The sequence below is a fragment of the Xenopus tropicalis genome, chromosome 1 (genome assembly GCF_000004195.4).
Source record: "Xenopus tropicalis strain Nigerian chromosome 1, UCB_Xtro_10.0, whole genome shotgun sequence".
NCBI classification, from domain to species: Eukaryota; Metazoa; Chordata; class Amphibia; order Anura; family Pipidae; genus Xenopus; species Xenopus tropicalis.
Window position 1 is genome coordinate 191,767,547 of NC_030677.2, and position 18,501 is coordinate 191,786,047.

General features: G+C 40.5%; 2 protein-coding genes and 3 non-coding genes across 6 annotated transcripts in view; 4 read left to right on the top strand and 1 right to left on the bottom strand.

The window, feature by feature from the left end:
* The first annotated feature begins 211 nt into the window (after positions 1 to 211).
* The window catches only part of cdc20b (cell division cycle 20B), a 28,891-nt gene continuing 10,601 nt past the window's right edge, over positions 212 to 18,501 (top strand). Inside the window, exons 1-5 of the mRNA XM_004910356.4 lie at positions 212 to 517; positions 602 to 673; positions 15,100 to 15,295; positions 16,294 to 16,436; positions 17,550 to 17,646. Of these exons, the coding sequence (XP_004910413.1) occupies positions 455 to 517; positions 602 to 673; positions 15,100 to 15,295; positions 16,294 to 16,436; positions 17,550 to 17,646 (571 nt within the window). The 5' untranslated portion in view covers positions 212 to 454. The remainder of the gene's footprint in view (positions 518 to 601; positions 674 to 15,099; positions 15,296 to 16,293; positions 16,437 to 17,549; positions 17,647 to 18,501) is intronic.
* mir449c (microRNA mir-449c) lies at positions 1,693 to 1,785 on the top strand. The gene has a single exon (NR_049715.1). It is a non-coding gene; the product is annotated as a microRNA mir-449c (primary transcript).
* Positions 1,935 to 2,020, top strand: mir449b (microRNA mir-449b). Its single transcript, NR_049714.1, has one exon. It is a non-coding gene; the product is annotated as a microRNA mir-449b (primary transcript).
* mir449a (microRNA mir-449a) lies at positions 2,077 to 2,163 on the top strand. Its single transcript, NR_049701.1, has one exon. It is a non-coding gene; the product is annotated as a microRNA mir-449a (primary transcript).
* On the bottom strand, positions 4,259 to 12,531 carry gpx8 (glutathione peroxidase 8 (putative)). 2 transcript variants are annotated; one of them, XM_012956343.3, is made up of 3 exons: positions 11,930 to 12,531; positions 11,039 to 11,300; positions 4,259 to 6,392 (listed from the first exon to the last, which is right to left on the bottom strand). In XM_012956343.3, exons 1-3 carry the CDS (start codon positions 12,131 to 12,133, stop codon positions 6,229 to 6,231), a joined length of 630 nt encoding a protein of 209 aa, XP_012811797.1. In that variant the 5' UTR covers positions 12,134 to 12,531; the 3' UTR covers positions 4,259 to 6,228. The 2 variants fall into 2 exon arrangements, with proteins under 2 accessions (XP_012811797.1, NP_001120483.1); NM_001127011.1 differs by lacking the exon at positions 11,039 to 11,300 and having other exon boundaries at positions 11,930 to 12,327.

An 18,501-nucleotide genomic window follows, 5' to 3' on the forward strand; every position in this document is an offset into this window, starting at 1 on the left:
CATTATGTAGCCCAAGGGCTGATGGAAGGCACGTATAGCCTGTTAAACTACAAACCCCACAATTCCCTTTTCATCAGTGGCCCGCTTGGCAAAGGCGGGATATTGTAACGCATCTTGGCTGAGCAGTTACAGCGCCAGGAATAAGGGAATCCCCAGTAGTCACATGTTGTGCCAGTCCGATGAAAGAAGTCGTGTTTCCCGCGGCTGCAGCCGCCCCACTCGTATCCATGGATGTTACACACAGGGAATCCTAGTGATGTCACACGGCCGGCCTCATCCCCCTGTGTTCCCAACGCCTCCGCCAATCAGACGGCAGGACAGGTGATTCCCGCTATAGCAGCCGCCCGATCTCCACCTTTATATAGAAGAATAGTACCCTAGGGAGCATCACTGCAGCGCAGGGACACAAAGGGAGTCGCTGCACCGGGGCTCGCAGAAAGGGAATCCAGGAGCGATGGACTGGAAGTTAGAGAAGATTTCCTCTCGGCGAGTTAGAGCAGAGGAGGACATGATGTGGGTACGTTCAGCCATACCTTACCTACAGGTGATCATCACAGTGTATACATGGCTGCCTTCCTTCTAACATGTCCTGTCTTTCTAGGAAGGTGTCATGAAAACACTTGGGAAAGACCTCAGGTGGAGCAGAAAATACAGCATGCAGAAAATGAACAAGGTCAGTACATTTGACTTACAGGTGCATTATACCTTGCAGCATCAATAACAACAGGCTTCCCCCTGCACTCCACATGCTGGAAAGCCACAACTCCCACCATCATAACTTATAGCAAGCTCTTTGTAACATGAAGGGAGTTGTAATTACACCCTGCTGTAGCAATAAAGTGTGTCCCTGGGTACTACATACACAACTTGCCTAACTAATACAGTTACAATACAATTAGTATTCCCATCATATTATGCCAGGGGTGTAAATATATAGGAAGCAGAAAAGCATAGGGAGGCCCAGAGGGATGCTGACTAATAAGCAGTTTTACTGTCTGTTTATTCACAAAGATGTTCTCATTTGTACTTTTAACTCCATTCCTGCCCTACCATGGAACTGTCCCACCATACAAGGTGTCATGATTTTCCTTTCCTTAGCCCTAATCATAAACAGGATGCTGCCACAGGCATAGATGTGTTAGGAAACTGACTGCTTTCCTACCTCCTGCTTTTACGCTAACAATTCTCAAATTAGTGCTTGGTTAATGCTTAATTGTAAAAGTAATGTGACTTAATAAGTGCTTTTAAAGTAAGTAGGATTAAGTTTTTTTTTTATCAAATTCTGTCTGTGAGCTGCATCATTGTACAGGTATGGGACCTGTTATCCAGAATGCTCGGGACCTGGGGTTTTCCGGATAAGGGATCTTATCGTAATTTGGATCTCCATAACTTAAAGACTGCTAGAAATCATTTAAATATTGAATAAACCTAATAGGCTTGTATTGCCTCCAATAAGGGGTAATTATATCTCAGTTGGGATCAAGTACAAGGTACTGTTTTATTGTTAGAGGGAAAAGGGAAATAATTTTTTACAATTAGAGTTATTTGCTTATAATGGAGTCTATGGGAGATGGCCTTTCCATAATTTGGAACTTTCTGGATAACAGGTTTCCAGATAAGGGATCTCTTACTTGTAGTATAGAGTTAAACTGGTAAGATGTATACAGACCACACATCTAAAACATGTAATAAAAGTTTGGACCAATGAGGCAGTGCACTTGCTAGCTGGCTGTTGTGTTCTGGAAGCTTACAGCTGCTAGCTGCACTCCACATTGTTTCATTCTGAGCAGCGTTTGGATGTGAAACAGCACCATCTTGTGGAGTAAAAAGGTAAAATAATTAGTTTTTTGTTATAGTTTTATTTTTTTTTACAGTATATTTTTCCTTTTAAACATTTTGTATTTTCAGCAGAAGACTTGAGTGCAGAGCTCATTACCTGCTTTGGGTAGGCAGTGTAGTTTTAGCTGGCTGCTTGCTATTAACTCCAGCAGTCGCTAATACTCTGCCACCGGCAGCAGGGAAAGGCATCAGCCACTGCACAAATATGAAGATGGAATTTATGCTTTCCCTAAAGATCTGTGTTTAGAAGGAAGGCAGTGTAATGTTAGCTGGTTGGAAAATAGCAGACACTGGTTAACTTACACCTGCCCCCCTTCTTTACATTAGTTCGTCGGTTGATCTCTTCTGCTCATTCATTGATATCAAGAGCAGACAGCAGGCCCATGAAAGATGATTAGTCTGTGTCCTAGTACCTCCATATTGTTATTTTTTCCATGGTGTTATCACAAGCACGGCAGTGCAAGAGTTTTAAATAATATGCACTGGGCACCTACACCAAGTAATTCAGATGTTTGGCTTACTGTGCAAGGTTGCCATTTATACAGATCTGTACAGCTACTTAATGCTGTTTGTTAAAAAAAAAGATGCTGTTTGTTAAAAAAAGACATGAGTAAATTTGGGACTATAGTGTTTTGTTGCTGTAGACTGTATTCAAATTTTTGAACAAACAGAAAATAAGAAAGAGATTCAAACATTGGCAACAAAATGAAAGGCAGTTGGAAATTTTAAAGAATAGCATGATCAAAGTTTTAGGCAATTTATATTTTGTATTGTTTGACTTCTTTATTCAGTGTTTCATGTGTGTTGTATCTGTGAGTACCAAATATACTTAAAAGCCCTCACAGGCAGCCCAGGAAACACAGAATAAACAAAGTTTTTGTATGTGTGGTGATTAGGCAGTGTATTGTTAGTTTGCTGTTGAAACTAACCAGCAACTACGTACACTACCACATCAGCACATGACTTTTCATCTTGTCACATAGAATGGGTTGGTTCCACATAGTAAAAAATAATAATGTTAAGGGTAGAATCAGAAGGATTCCCAGGCATTTAATCTATTTTGAGATTTACAAACATATTCCTGAAGTTCAGGGATATCTTAAGATGTGACAACAGTGTTAATGTACTGTTACTTTGACCAAAGTTGATAGATGTGCCTATGTAGCCAAGACTGCCCTGAGCAGTCAAACGCATTTTTAGAGTCAATGCACATAGAAAGATTAGTCATCTGCGGTTAAATCTGTGCTGCGAGAAAACTTCAGAAACGTAGGGACCCGTAAGCTTTCCCACCTGCAATTGACATTATTGCCGTTAGGAAATCATTTTTGGGGGATTTGTTCCCTGTGGTAGCTCACAGGGTGTGACATACGTACTAACACCTGTCCAAATAATCTACAAAACAAATGGGGGCGCAAAATAAAAACCATATAAAAAAGGACTCCTCTTTAGTAGTTATAAGTAAGGGGGTGGAAGAAAGTCCCAATTAGTTTATTTGTGTAGAGGGGTTAGAAGATTAGTCAGTCCAAGCCTCGGGAGTTAGGGTAGGTGTTTTAAGTACTGCATCTTAGCTGATCCACATATATCGTGTATAATGGTTGCTGCCACCTTAAGAAAACCCATAGCATAATAATGTTTATATTTTTGCTAAAAGTGAAATTGTACTCCCATACACATATAAAAGCTTTCCTGGGCCACAACCCTCTAATCTCGACCCAGCATCAGTCAGAGAAACGATAATTCAGTGCAGAGTTCCGTTATTGTGCCAGGTGTGGGGTTATGGTGCCCAGGCTTTAAAGCCAATGCATCTCATCTTCAAGTCTGATGTTTTTCAATTTAACCTTGAAAAAGTCAGACTTTCCAACAAAATGTGTTGGTTTTAAAGCCTGGACACTACAACCTCACGCATGGCACACTAAGGGGCAGATTTATCAAAATGTGCGTCAAGAGCTTAACACATAAAAACTTTCTATTTATTCTTATGGGATTTTTAAAAGCGCATTTATCACATGCACACAAAGCGCATTTAATTTTCACCCATTGATAAATACCATTATAAAAATTCCATAGGAATTAATAGAAAAAGGGTGAGTTTTTTATGTATTAAGCTCTAACATAAAACTAACTCTTGATTTTTGGTATAGTATATGAACACAATATTTTCTATGTTTTAACAATATGAACTATCCCTTTAAAGCACAAATAAAATGAAACAAAGGCTATGGTAGAAGTGATGTACCTTGAGCATAGGGCTTACAGCTCAAACACTGAGGCCCTATGACATTAAACGTCTGTGCTTTATGATTTGCCATTTAATGACTGCATATCAAATTATTTTCCTGGAGGTTTCTTATGCCAAGGTGGTAGCCCTGCAAGCACCCAGTGGTTCTGATGGTTACAACTTAATGACAGAAGCAGTATATCAGGGTGAATCACAGTGCTTTATTTGGCTTTTTCACTGGAAAAGGGGTATGAGATATTAGGGTTGCTATAGTAAACACTGCATCTTCTTCTTTGGTTGTTCTTTTCATGTACCATGCCTTTGTGTAAGATCTAATAGTACCAAAAAGGTGGAATACCTTTTGTTATATTGCAGATGTGTAGAGAGTCTTACTTAACTCTTCAACTTGTGCATTTGTGGTATAAAAACTACCTGCTGCTTACACAGTCTTGCTTACCTGCTGCTTATACAGTCTTGTATTGAAATATATTGAAACCTTGCACAAGGACCCTAAAGTGATTGCAGGATAACACTTTTATTGTAAGTAGTGTCAATCTGAATTACATAAACCTAGCATATTTCTGTATTGTGTTGAAGTGGGATTGACTCTGTGGGTAATATTGAACAAAGAGTGGTTACCAGTTCACAAAAAGTAAATTATGAAGCTGAATAAAGGTGTATAAATAAATTAGAGCTAGTGATCAAGATGCTTTAACTGGGGGAACCATACACTAACCTGATCTGTTAAAATATAAAAGGTAGATAACTGCCAAGCTGGCAAATTGTGTTATATATACATTGTAAGTAAAGTAAAATGAATTTCTGTTCAAGTAATAGTTTTGTATGAACTGGTTTGCATTCCCTAATTCGTCTCTGATTGCTCTTTTTTTTACCATGTACTCAATGATATGTATTACAGAATGCTGGGATAAGATAACATTCAAACAGAGCACACAAGCTTTACTCAAGCTGTGCTTGCACCATCTTCTCAGGCTCCACGTTTACTAACTGAGCCCAAGATGTGTTGGACTGTGAGTCCTGGGGCCCAGCAGTGTGCCTAACAATCAAAGCCAATATCAGAATCATGAGATGCATAAAAGTTTTGAAACAAACAGGTGGTACAGAGTCCTTGCAAGACAGAAAAGAATTCTAAGCTTGGAAATTAACTTTGCCTTACCCTATTACTAGATGTGCTAACTGGCTAGTCTATGTAGTACTAGTTAGTGATGCTGCTTGGGAAGAAGCAGGGTGATGCAGGTTTTTACACACATCTCCAGACGTTTAGTACAGGTATGGGATCTGTTATCCAAAATAACATAATCCAGAAAGCTCTACATTACAGGAAAGCCATCTCCCATAGACACATTTTAATCAGATAATTTAAATTCTAAAAAATGTTTTCCTTTTTCTCTGCAATAATAAAACAGTAGCTTTTACTAAGGCATAATTAATCATTACTGAAAGCAAAACAATTCTATTGGGTTTTCCTAATGTTAAGTTATGTTTATATTATGGAAATACCCCTTATCTGGAAATCCCCAGATTCCGAGCATTCTGGATAACAGGTCCCAAACCTGTATATAATTTTGAGATTTACTTATTTGTGTATTCCATGGTATATGCAGTCTTCTATGAAAAATAGGGGCTCTGCAGTAGGCGATACTGGGAACACACTGTAGTTATATGACAAGGGAATTTACTCTTGCAACAGGGCAGCAATCCTAAAAAATGTAAGATATACTACCCCTTACTCAACTGCCTCAACAGCTTATTGGTGCCTACACCATGACAATGACACACCAAGCACAATCAGTGGGCAGGGCACAGGTATCTCACGTTAAAGAGAGCTGCTCTACATGGGAAAGATACACCAGTCCCATGAAAAGTAAAAAGGTTGTGTTTTTCCCATCTTTAGAACATTTTCTTGCCACATGTTTTAAAATAAGATACTTTAAAAAGCCATCCCCTGCCACAGATATCATGAAGTCGAGTTAATGTAATGTCACTGGTACACAAACACTGAAATTGTTTAGTTGACAAGGATTTTCAAATAGTACAAAATAACCACAATTGAACCCAAAGAGATACAAAAATATCGGGGGGATCCGAGAACTGAGAAAAGTACAATTTTCTTGCTAAGAATAGTCCAGCACCAATGGCCACACATTATTTCAAAGGTCTTCTTTCTTCTTCATAATTATTTGCCTGACTAATGAGGCCACTTCAGGCCGGATGATCTCCGCAGTCTCATCAGGCCTCCAGTATTTAACAACTTGGCCTTCAGGGTTAACCAGATATTTCCAGAAATTCCATCGCGGTTTTGTTTTCGTTGAATCTGTATAAAAAAAGAGAAATACATCATGTAGTTTCAGTGCCCTTATGTAACTAAAAGCAACATATTGGGTGGAGAGTAATGTAAAAAATGTGGTAAGATTGCTACAGGTCTAGTAACCCATCTGAAATCAAACAATTCATTGGTTGCTGTGGGTTTTTAGGTTAGGGCAAATGTTACAACTTTTATTACTTATTAGGAGCTGAGTACCTTGGTAGTGATCCCTATTAATTAAATACTGAACCCCTAAACACCCCCAGTCAATCTTAAGGTTAACCTTCTTCCCTGGGCTGGTAGTATTTGTATTTGAAAAAAAAAAGAAACTGGCCCAGAGTACTTAAGTGTGGTGTGCTGTCACTATCCTGCTGCCATCTATCCTCTAAATAATGTTGGGTGCACCAAGACAGTTATCACTGGAAAAGTTCTGTACTGCCATGCCCACCAAGGGCAGCACAGGGGATACTGAGATCAGGCAGTAAGATGGTGGCAATCTGCCCTATGTACCCTGAGTTTGTGCCAGCCTGGACTAGGAGGTTAGTGGGAGTCTAACAAATTGGCACCCCCCTGGTTATTTTGTGTATAGTTGTCCTTTAACAGAAATGCTGTAACTCACAAAAGAGAGAACAGTGCACATTTATTTTCATTTTGTCTGAAGGGTTACAACCCCTTTGCCTTACATCGGCTTGTGGCTGCATCTATAAGTGGCAATAAGCAGTTTACTCATCTAAATATCAAGTGATGAGTGCTAGCTTCCATCTCATTTTCACTGTGCTTCATTTTTAAAAAGAAACACCACTCAATATTAAAAAAATGTCAATTTTGTCAAGCAACTTGGTTGCCTTTGATGTTAGTTTTCCTGTTGCTTAGCCACTGCAACCCTCCACTGGCATTTAAGCAGATATTAGATGTAATATGGCATTAATAATATTGACCATGTAAATGAGCTGCAGACAAAAGCTTATGGAGAGGTGCACCTCCTCTGCAGTCTGTTCATTTATTCTACAAAGTCACATCACCTAGAAAGCAGATTTGAGGTGCCATATGTCAGAAACCCAGGGAAATTGCTCTAACATGCATCCAGCGTTTGTTCCTTATACGAAACCCAACACACTGGAAGATTTTAGCAGCAACAAAAGCTTGTCCTAGACTATAATTATCTTTTTGGGTGTTTAGTACCCATATACAATTACACACCATTGCTCTAGCCATCTGCCACCTAAAAAAGGTGCATTTATGGTTAAAAGGTAAATCCTGTATTTTAAGTGATTCAAAGACCACTTTAAAGGCACAAGAGCTTGGACCTAAGCACTTTAGGGAAATATCATGTCAAAGGGATCATCCACCCATAAAATTATATTTGCCATATTAAAAGAAAATATAATTTTAAACAACTTTCCAATCATTAATTGAGCTTTTTTATGGTTTTTAAATTATTAGTAAATGGAACTGCAGTTGAAAGCAGTACTTTATTGTTCTTTTCTTTTTCTTTGGCTCTGACTCTTATAACAATATAACAGGTGTCTGGTCTTCTCTAGGGCTACAAATCAGCTGGCGTGCCGCATTGTTTTTGGAGTCAGAGCCAGTGCCGAGAATGTAATCAGACAGACAGTCTGCAATAGCAATTACGGTACATTTACAGGTATGGGACCTGTTATTAGAATGTTTGGGACCTGGGGTTTTCAGGATAAGAGGTTTTGCCATAATTTGGATCACCATATTTTAAGTCATATCTTAAACATTAAATAAACATAAAAGGATTGTTTTGCCCCCAATAATGATTCACATTATATCTTGGTTTGGATTAAAAAACAAGGAAAGCCATTACACAAAGTCTGTAGTGTGTGGTAGCAACCCCCCTGTTGTACCTGATCGCTAGATTATTTTATCAAAATTCTCAGCAGTGCTCCTCCTGTTCCCACCAATATGTCTGCCTTATTATCCTCGATTGCAGCCGCCATTTTACTTTGAGTGAGGACTTTGAGCGGAACGCTATGCACATGTGCCAATATTAAACCACCCCGGACCCGAGCATATCACAAAATCTCCTGTGCTCTAACAAAACTCTGTGTGAGCGCGCTCATGAATACTTTTGAATGCACTGTCCTCTGACTCCAACAACTGCGCATGATCCCAGGTCTTGGTCTTCATGAATAAGCGGTGGTTTCTGGGTATTTGTAGTGTTTAACCTAGCTCTTTTTTCTATGAGGCTTATGATCCAAAAAAGGGCTTGAAATAGAGGGGACTTAAACGCATGGATGACACCACTGGAGGTAGGCCTGTGAAAGGAGATTAACTCTTTAGTTGACTTTCCTTGTCCTTTAAGTACAAGGTACTGTTGTATTAATAAAGAGAAAAGGGAAATCATTTTTTAAAAATTAAATGATTTGATTAAAAAGGAGTCTATGGGGGATGGCCTTCCTGTACTTTCTGCATAAACGGTTCCTGGATAAGAGATCCCATACCTCTACTAATATATTTAAATCCACTGAAAATTTGATAATTTGTTATTGTCAGTAACACAGGGTGACCAGATCACTTGGAAATTCAGGGACACATCTATTAAATGCATGTTGCAGGGCTGCACTAACCACATTTACACTAAATTGCAATCAGTGCAACACTTCTAGCTAGATTTTCTAGACATGTCCCTGAATTTCAAGTGATCTGGTCACCCTACAGTAACAAATAATAACCATTCACATTTTTGCTTTCATTGTTCTACCTGCAGGTGGTTGCTATGCATTTCTGTCCAGTTTTGCTTAATGAGCCCTTGGGACTTTTACTTTTTATAAAAACATTAAAAATGATGTTTGGTGGTGTATCAGAGGCCTAGGCAGTCTATGCCTCATTATATACAATCATTAGCTCTTCTGAACTTCAGTTATCTAAATTTAATTCCCAACATGAAAGAAAGCTAATTTTAAGAAACTTTCCAATATGCTTTAATTAAAAAATGTCAGTGGCTTTTAATTTTTAAATGTAACTGCAATAGAGAGCAGTGCTTGCTTGTCCTATATTCACGCCTGAATCAGTGGAGCATAAACCAGCTCCCTTCTGTTATACTGTTTCAAGAGCCAACAATGAATAGAAAAGGACATACAAAAACAGCTAATTTGGTAAAGTAGAGCAACTGCCCATAGCAACCAATCAGCAATCAGTTTACTACCAGTTAGAAAATGCAGAAGGATACAGGGAAAAAACTCGGTGGGTCTGCGGCCCTAGTGGCCCAGATCTGATTCCTGCCAGCCCTACCCCTGGCACCCATGCTTGGGGGGAAGGAGTTGGGGGGGGGGGCCCTGGGGCCGGAGCTCCAGTGGACCTTCCAGTCCAACCCTGCAAGTGGCAGTGCACTGTATTTTGCTGGTGCCCTAAAATTTTTGCTGGAATTGTGGGAAAATACATTGCATTGTTGGTAATGAAATATCAGTTTGTATCTGTTTTGCATCAGTAAGTGTTCTTAAAAACGGGTGTTTTTTCTTCTTTGCCTTGCAGTGACTTTTTCATGCATTCCAATTTAGGAGATAACATAGCCTTTTCTACTAAAAGAGGCATATAGCATAACTATAAACCCCTACTGCTGGTTTTACTTTGTGCCAAAAATTAATATTACCTTTAAAAAAAGACCACCTATTGGAGCTCCCTATAGGTCCTCCCTGGTCCCTGCAGTCATACAAACAAAGACAGCATTCAGTCCTCTATCAGGTCCACCTAGCTGCTGATTGGTTCCTATCCTACAAAGCAGAGAGCTAAGTGCTGCCAGCTCCCCTGCATGGCCTGTTAAAGGAGGCAACAGGAAGTGGAACACATGCGTTTTTTGAGGAAAATTTGTAATAAATCAGCCCAAAATAATAAGAACATTCCTTCTATACTTAAAGAAGTATAATGCACTGGCACATTTTTGATTCTCATACAATATGCCTCCTTTAGGGCTCTGGCACACGGGGAGATTAGTCGCCCGCGACAAAACTCCCTGTTCGCGGACGACTAATCTCCCCGAGTTGCCATCACCTGCCATCCCACCGGTGAAAATGTAAGTCGCCGGTGGGATGGCACACGCGGCGGCGCGATTTCGGCAAATCGTCGAAAAAGCTTCGCGAGGCAACTTCGGCAATTTGCCGAAATCGCGCCGCCGCGTGTGCCAACTTACATTTTCGCCGGTGGGATGGCAGGTGCGACTAATCTCCCCGTGTGCCAGAGCTCTAAAAGGGGCTGATAATGAACTTTTAGTATGATGTAGAGACTGCTGTTGTAAGACAATCTGCAATTGGTATTATTCACAAGAGATAGGGATGTAAATAGAGGCCTAAGTAGAACGATTAGTAATACAAAGTAAAAATAACAATACAATTGTAGCCTCACAGAGCATTAGTTTTTTGGCTGCTGGGGTCAGTGATCCCCATTTGAAAGCTGGAAAGAGTCAGAAGAGCAGTGTGGGTAGCTGTGTGCCTTCTTTCTAGGCAAGGTGATGGCATTTGTCAGGGCACAGACAAATGTGGCATTAATCTGTAAGTAGCCACATGATGGGTAAGCTTGTGAGATATCTCCCAACAATTGGCATGAAACATTCTAGGGATGCTAATAAGGGATCTGTAATGACAAAAAAGTGAGGAAATACATTGCTACAGTCTCAGAGTACATTGGGTACTTACCAACAAGGAACTTATAGGCCGGCTCTGCTTCCGGGCCGAGGATTTTTATTTTGCTGAACATGGGGAAAGTCACTCCATAATTCCTTTTGGCCAAAGCCTCTATTTCCCGGTTAGAGCCGGGCTCTGACTCCCCAAACTGATTGCAAGGGAAAGCTAAAACCGTAAAATGGTAAGGGCCAAACTCCCTGTGCAGCTCCTGCAGAGATCTGTAGTTTGTCTCCGAGTGCGGGCAGGAACTGGCCACGTTGACAACCAGAGACGCCTGCAGGACACAAAGCAATGGGGTTTAGTAAGGGCAATCCTCTCTTTCCTTTCATCTAGGGAAGTGCAACCCCTGCTGGGACCCACACACTGCAAATAAGGGCTCTGTGCTACCGCTGCTTCCCTATTCCATCACTTCAAATGAATGCTAATAGCTTGGAAATAAAAGTTATCAGGCCAGTAAGAATATATAACATACACAGGATAATGGAGCTACTGTAGACACCAGCAAGGGATTACATATAAATAGCATAGCTGTTGCACTTCAACTCCCATAATCCCCTGACAGCCTCTGGCAATGCAACATGCCCTGACACCACTCACTGTTGCAGCTGCACCCAATGGTTACTGTCTGTACTAGATATAGCATTCCATGCACCCAGATGTGCACCCACAAATGAATACCACATGCACCAATGAACATACAGGGTGTACAATACTGGGTGTACAATACTGGGTGTACAATACTGGGTGTACAATACTGGGTGTACAATAGTGGGTGTACAATTGGGGCATGCTGGGAAATGCAGGGTGCAGGTGATGCCCTTACACTGAGCCAAAGTTTATTTGGAGAGAAAAGTAAACCCCAAGGCTCCCAGGGCCCATGATAGTGGGGCGGCGGGTACTTACTTTGCCCCTGTATTTAGATAGGGCCACAGTCCTGCCTTTGGCATCCGTCACCTCGTACGAGTAGAAGTCTCCCCCTTTGGCCCTGAGGAACTTGAGCTGCAGGACACAGACTAGCCCAGTACACAGAACCATGGAGAGGAAGACGAGGAAGACTTTGGCTTTGGGGGAAGAGTACTTTAAGGGGTAGGGAGAAAGCGGCTCCATGTTGGAGGCTTAGCGGGGAAGCCTGAGCAAGTCCCAGGAATGCAGCTGGGAGGAGCAGCCTGTGGCTCAGTGACACGCCGCTACACACCGCTCCACTGGGGATCCTGGGAGCTCTGTGCGGAAGGCGATGCGCTGGGGATATGTGTCCTTTTCTATATCCAGCTGTTAGACTACAACTCCCAGCATTCCCTGACAAACTACTGGAATGGTTCTGGCAGGTCTAAAGCAGATCTAAAGCAGATGTTGCTTTGCTTCTTGTGTTTCGCTAAAAGTTCCGGAGTAAATGCAGTCGGGGGGGATGCTGGGAAGTTGTGCAGCTGAGCGACAGCTGGGGGCTCCGAGCTACAGACACGTCTGCTGCTGGGCTGGCCCATGTTTGCCGATTCCATGAGCCGGGTAGCAAGGGTTAAATAGGATGTGGCATATTGTTTCTCATTTTCACAGCTCAGCATCCCCAGCAACTGCCAGTTTACTTTATGTACTATTCATTTCCCATAATCCCTTGTTTAACTTTTACTCATAGGGCCACTCTTATTTGTGGCTTGTGGGGCAGTATAGGCTGGGCGGGATTTAACCTGAGGTGTGTGGTAACATGGCACCACGGAGGAAAACATTATTTATAAAAAAAAAATCCTTGTATTCACAGGTTCTGATGTTCCCCAGCTTGTTGTTATAACCATGTATGTGAGGTAGGATTGTTAGCTGGTCAACTTTTGTACATAATGAATAAGCTGGGGCACTACATTTCTATGTGCATGGCTGTGTCCCAACATGGCTGCCCATATGCACCAGGTGATCCCTCATGGTGGGGACCAGACAGGATGCTTTCCTAAAAGAAATAGTATTATTTCCCCCAATCAGAGAGTGTGCTCTTTTAGCCTGCACTTCCAGTAGGGGAAACCATTTTTAGGTGATAGGTGCAGACCCTTCGCAATATCCGGCTCACCAGCCTGCAGAGCAGAAATGTCAACTCACACGACTTTTCATGGAGTCATCCTATTAATGATTGGAGCCTGACTAAAGCTGGCAATACACAAACCGATTATATTGTACAAAACCTCATTTCGTACGATATTCGCTGCGTGTATGGCGACTTGGCGAGGCGACCAATATTGCAGAAGGCTGCGGATATCGGTCGACTCGCCGATTGGGTGGGTTAAAAGATTTTGAACGGGCGCCATTGAAGGCGCCTAAGCAAAATCTACCTTCAGGGCTGAATCCCTATTGTTTCTACCTCCATATCTGACGAAATGTTATAAATATAATCAATTAAAGTTTCTGCACTGTTTATAAAATAATAAAGTTACTCATTCTGCCCAAACATCCTTTGAGGGGTTGCACCTTCTGCCTAGAACATATATTAGCGCTCGCTCTTTCAAAATAACTGGCTCTGATGCAAATTTTTTTTTTTTTGCGATAGATCACCTTTAAAAGCAATACTTATATTTCCCCTGAAGAGGTGGGGTTATGTGTATTACAGAGCCAGAGCTGGTGCAGGCCCCAGTAGTTGTTTAAGCTGGGAAGGGAAACTGTATGCAAATATGAGATCTTGCCTCAGGTAACATATTACAAAGGCAACAAATGGCTGCATCTGTTAACTTTTTTAAACTGGATTAATTTTTTTAACTATTTGGCGCTTCTCATTTAGGCATAGATTCATTAATCTGCCACTAGGTGGGTCTGGCATCCACAGAAAATGGGTTGCTGAAAAGGCCTCAGAAATCACTGAAACAACTGAAATCACTGAAACAAACTTAGGGTGAAGACACAAAGGGCTACTTAGTAGCAGCTACTTGTCATGGCTACTAAACACCTGAAAATACCCTGCCATAAACAATACTGAGAATTGCTTCTGCTAAAACACATGTAGAGACAATTTTCAATAAAGATCAGCATTGTCTATTTTAGTAGCCATGATAAGTAGCTGCTACTAGTAACTCTGTGTCTCTTCACCCTTATGAAAAGTTATTTTACAGATACATACAGATACATACAAAGTCCAAATCTGACCTAAAGCAGGAAAAAAAAAACAGACATTTTAGCTGTCATTAGTGCCTACAATTACCATCAAATTATACAATACAGCTTTTTTTTTTGCCTTTTCTCATAATAATAAAAGAGTAGTGATTTGTATCTGATGTTAGTGCTGCCAATGGGGAGGGTGGACAGGCAGGGCTGACCCTCTGGGATGTTGTTGGGTTAGTTGGAGGCATGGCCACAAGGGTGTATGGTGCCCCATTATTTGATATGACAGCCCTGCTTGCCCTGCTATCATAAATCCATATTAATGCAATACAGTCCCACTGAATCTTAATTTTACAATTTTTTTTAATAGTCTTCATGTATGGTGCTAAACAATTAGGTATGGTGCTACCCATTCATGTATGGTGCTACACAATTAGATATGGTGCTACCCATTATGGAAAGACTCCTTATCTGCAAAACCCCAGGCCCCTAACATTTTGGACAATAGCTTTCATACCTGATTGTTGTATTAATTGAAGGCTAAAACCTGCAGCACTTTAAAAATGTTACATTTGTGTTCTTTCATGGGGAAGCCTATAAACTGTATTCATTTTCCTGTACAACAAAAATGTCAGCAGCCCCGTCTTGCTTTATGGCTGCAATGATTCAAGGAGGTGTCTCACAAAACACATAGCAACATCAGTTACCCTTATCTGTAATTGTCTGCTACACTGTGACTTGGTGAGGTTTACATTCAATTCAGCAATAAAAGTGGAAGAGAAAAGAGGGTAATTTATGAAGACCGCATTCACAAGGGCCAGAGTGCTAAGGGACACAAAATAAAAAATTTGGCTTGAGGTGCAGAGTGCAGCACTGGTAGATGCAAGGCAGCATAGGGCTGGCAGTGAATACAAGGCTCCTTTGCACCCTGGCATTAACTTAAATGACACCTTGGTGCCTTAAGATAATATTTGTAATAGGTGAAATGTACTTTTCTTTAGACACCTGATGGAAGGAGCTCATATTCAAGATTTAAAAGAAGCATCATGAAGCGACGTGCTTGCCATGTTCCTTTCGCTAGTAGCCCTGTTTCCACAAAATGGTGCCAAAATATGGATCAAATTCAGGGGACGGGTCTTTCTTCCTCCCCATCTGAGGAACTTTGCCAGACACCTGAACCACTGGTTCTGCTTCCATGTAAGTGTATGTGGCTTTCACACAAAGACCTTGGCTCAACTGCAAAAAAGTTTTTAGTCTACATCATACCCGATATTCAATAAAAAAGAAGGGGATAGAGCCAGTAAAAAGCTTTTAATAGGAGGGGATCTGCAGTAAAGCTGAGCCAATTCAATCCTATTTCAGAGCTGCATAGGAATATACAGATATGGCATCCATTATCTGTAAACCTGTTCATGAGAAAGCTCCAAATAAAAGGAAGGCTATCTCCCATAGAGTTCATTTTAATTAAATAATTGTAACTTTTAAAAAAGGTTTTCTTTTTTATCTTTAATAATAAAACAGTAACTTGTGTTTGATGCTAATTAAGCTGTATGAATCCATATTGGTGACAAAATAATTCTTTGGGTTCTCTTTTGATTAAATGATTTTTAGTAGGTATGGAGATTCAAATTATGGAAAGATCCCTTATTATTATTATTATTTATATAGTGCCATCAATTTATGCAGCGCTTTACAGAATAGGGGGGTACAAAAGACATAAGTTAACATGTACATATAAACAATACACAAAAATGGTTTGCAATTACATTGGTTAACTGCAAACCTGGTTAACCCCAAGTTCCAAGCATCCTATACCAATTACTGAAAAAACTGTGCAGGTGCTGCTCCACAGTTATCTAGCTTATACTGTTATGTTCCACACAAAAAGTAGCCAAAATAGTATTAATGAGGAGGGACTTCTGCTGGGACAGTAGGTTCCTTCTCTTTTTTCTGTTGCTGCAGTGTCATGCTACATAGTAGTCTCACATTGCTGAAAGACGGGGATTCAATGAGAGAGTTATTGATTTTATAGGGCAATTGAACACAAAAATGACTTTACTAAAACTGTGGCTCTGAGCAATTAGAATATTACGTAATTGTGGCTTTGGGGATAGCAGAACTGTTCCTTATTTGCATTGTGCATGCAATAAAGAATAATCTTTCTTGTTAGATATAAAAGTGTATTATATGTATAGATTTGACAGAAATCCCCATCACGGCTATCCCTGACTGTGCCCAGAAGCCACCTAGTCTGAAGGACACCTCTGCACCAAAACGTACTCAAAAAACATCAAAGAAACTGCTAAGTCAGACTAGGCTGAAGTTTCTTCAGGAGCAGGTATGTTTGTGCTACCCAGAAGATGGAACTAGGGGTAAAGGTGGCCATACACGCACCGATATTATCGTACGAAACCTCGTTTCGTACGATAATCGGTGCGTGTATGGCATGTCGGCGAGTCAACCGATATCGCAGGAAGCTGCTGATATCGGACGACTCGCCGATCGGACCAGTTTGAAAATTTTGATCGGGCGCCATAGAAGGCGCCTGACCAAAATTCTCCCTTCAGAGCTGAATCGGCAGAAGGAGGTAGAAATCCTATTGTTTCTACCTCCTTACCTGCTGATTCAGCCCTGAATGGTGTGTGGCGGATCTTACGATGTTTCGTGCGACCGATGGTCGTACGAAACATCGTCAGATCGCCACGTGTATGGCCACCTTAAGCAAAGTAGGCAACTGCCTAGTGTGTAAGCTTGAGTGTTCTGAAGTGGGGGGTAGTTTGAGGCTACTGACAGGGAGGTTGCCTTTACTAACTCCGCTCTGGCTACTCATATGAGTTATCAAGACAGTTCAAGAGTCAAAATAAAGTAATTTTTCATACAATGTGTATATTGCAGGCTAATCTAGATGAGTATGTGACCACCATTTGATATGGACCCTTACAAGGTTCCCTGATTGGATAAATCATATCCACCTTAAATCTGTTATTTAGAAACCAATTATCCAGAAAGTTCCAAATTACAGGAAAGCCATCTCCCATAGACTTTAAATAAGAAAATAATTTAATGTTTTAAAAAATAATTTTCCTTTTCTCTGTAATAATAAAAGAGCACATTGTATTTGATCCCAGCTAAGATATAATTAATCCTTATTGGAGGCAAAACAATCCTATTTTATCCTGTTCTTTGCAGGGACCAAGGCATATTGGCACCCCTCTAAAGTCAGTGCTGTACCTGCTGCCACTCCCTATACTCCCTATATGATACAGCACCACTTTCTACACTTGATCACATTATTGTCCAAAACTTGCAGTGAAGATGTACAGAATATTAATATAACATATATATATATGACCAGCCTGTGTCTGGGTATTTTGTAACAACACTGCATAGTTCCTGACATACAATAAATACAAATACAATATACATAATAGTTTAACTGGATATGTTACAGAACTTCCTGCAGACTGTGGAAGATTTCAAACGTGGTTCGTGTATAAGGCATGACAGCAACATTAAGATCTGTGAAAAGGACACGTGTATGTGGAAAGGTACTAACCAATAATATTCTCCAGAATTATTCATTCAATGTTCAGTTTGAAGATATATATACTGTATATATATAAATATATATTGTGTGTTTGTGTGTCAGCCCAGCATCCAGTAGATGGGGCTAAAAACAGTGCTTTGAATTGTTAATTTTCAGTATTATTCACATTCTAGTGAACTGTGTTGTGTTTCCTACAACTTGTTTTTTAAAAAACAAAGTACACATGTATAGGGCAAATGTATTTTTAACTGATTTAACTGTGGATTCTGTGTTGGATCCAGCAATCAGTTTGCTGCCATCAGGGCTGGATTTCGATTTGCAACCCCAGGCCCCTGCACACTCACATTACAACCAAAGAAAAAGTATGTAATTCTTGCTACTACCTACCATCTGATGTTGAACGTTAACCCCAAGCTTTTCCGTGCCAGGTAAAGGCCCTAGGTTTGAAGTGTAATTTACGTATGTATATTTTTATTTATTTAGTGGTACTTGTATATAGTGGTGTACAGTAAAACAAAACAATGCTAGAAAATAAGATATCCTGCATGCTGATGCTTTAATTCATTCTCACTCCCTATATGATATAGTTTAGATTACACTGACAGCCTGTATGCTTTACCTATGTGATATGTCCCGAATTACACTGATAACCTATATGCTATCAGTTATATGCCCCTTGTTACACTGAGAATTAAAGATCAGGCTCCAGTTCCCTCCTATTCCTTTTAGGGGGACCAGGCAGCTGACATAAGGGCACATAATATATGCATTTTTTGGGGGGGCACATTTAAAACAAAGACAGGCTTCAAAAGAAAAAAAATTGTGATCATTGTGCCCTTTGAAATCAAATCTCTAT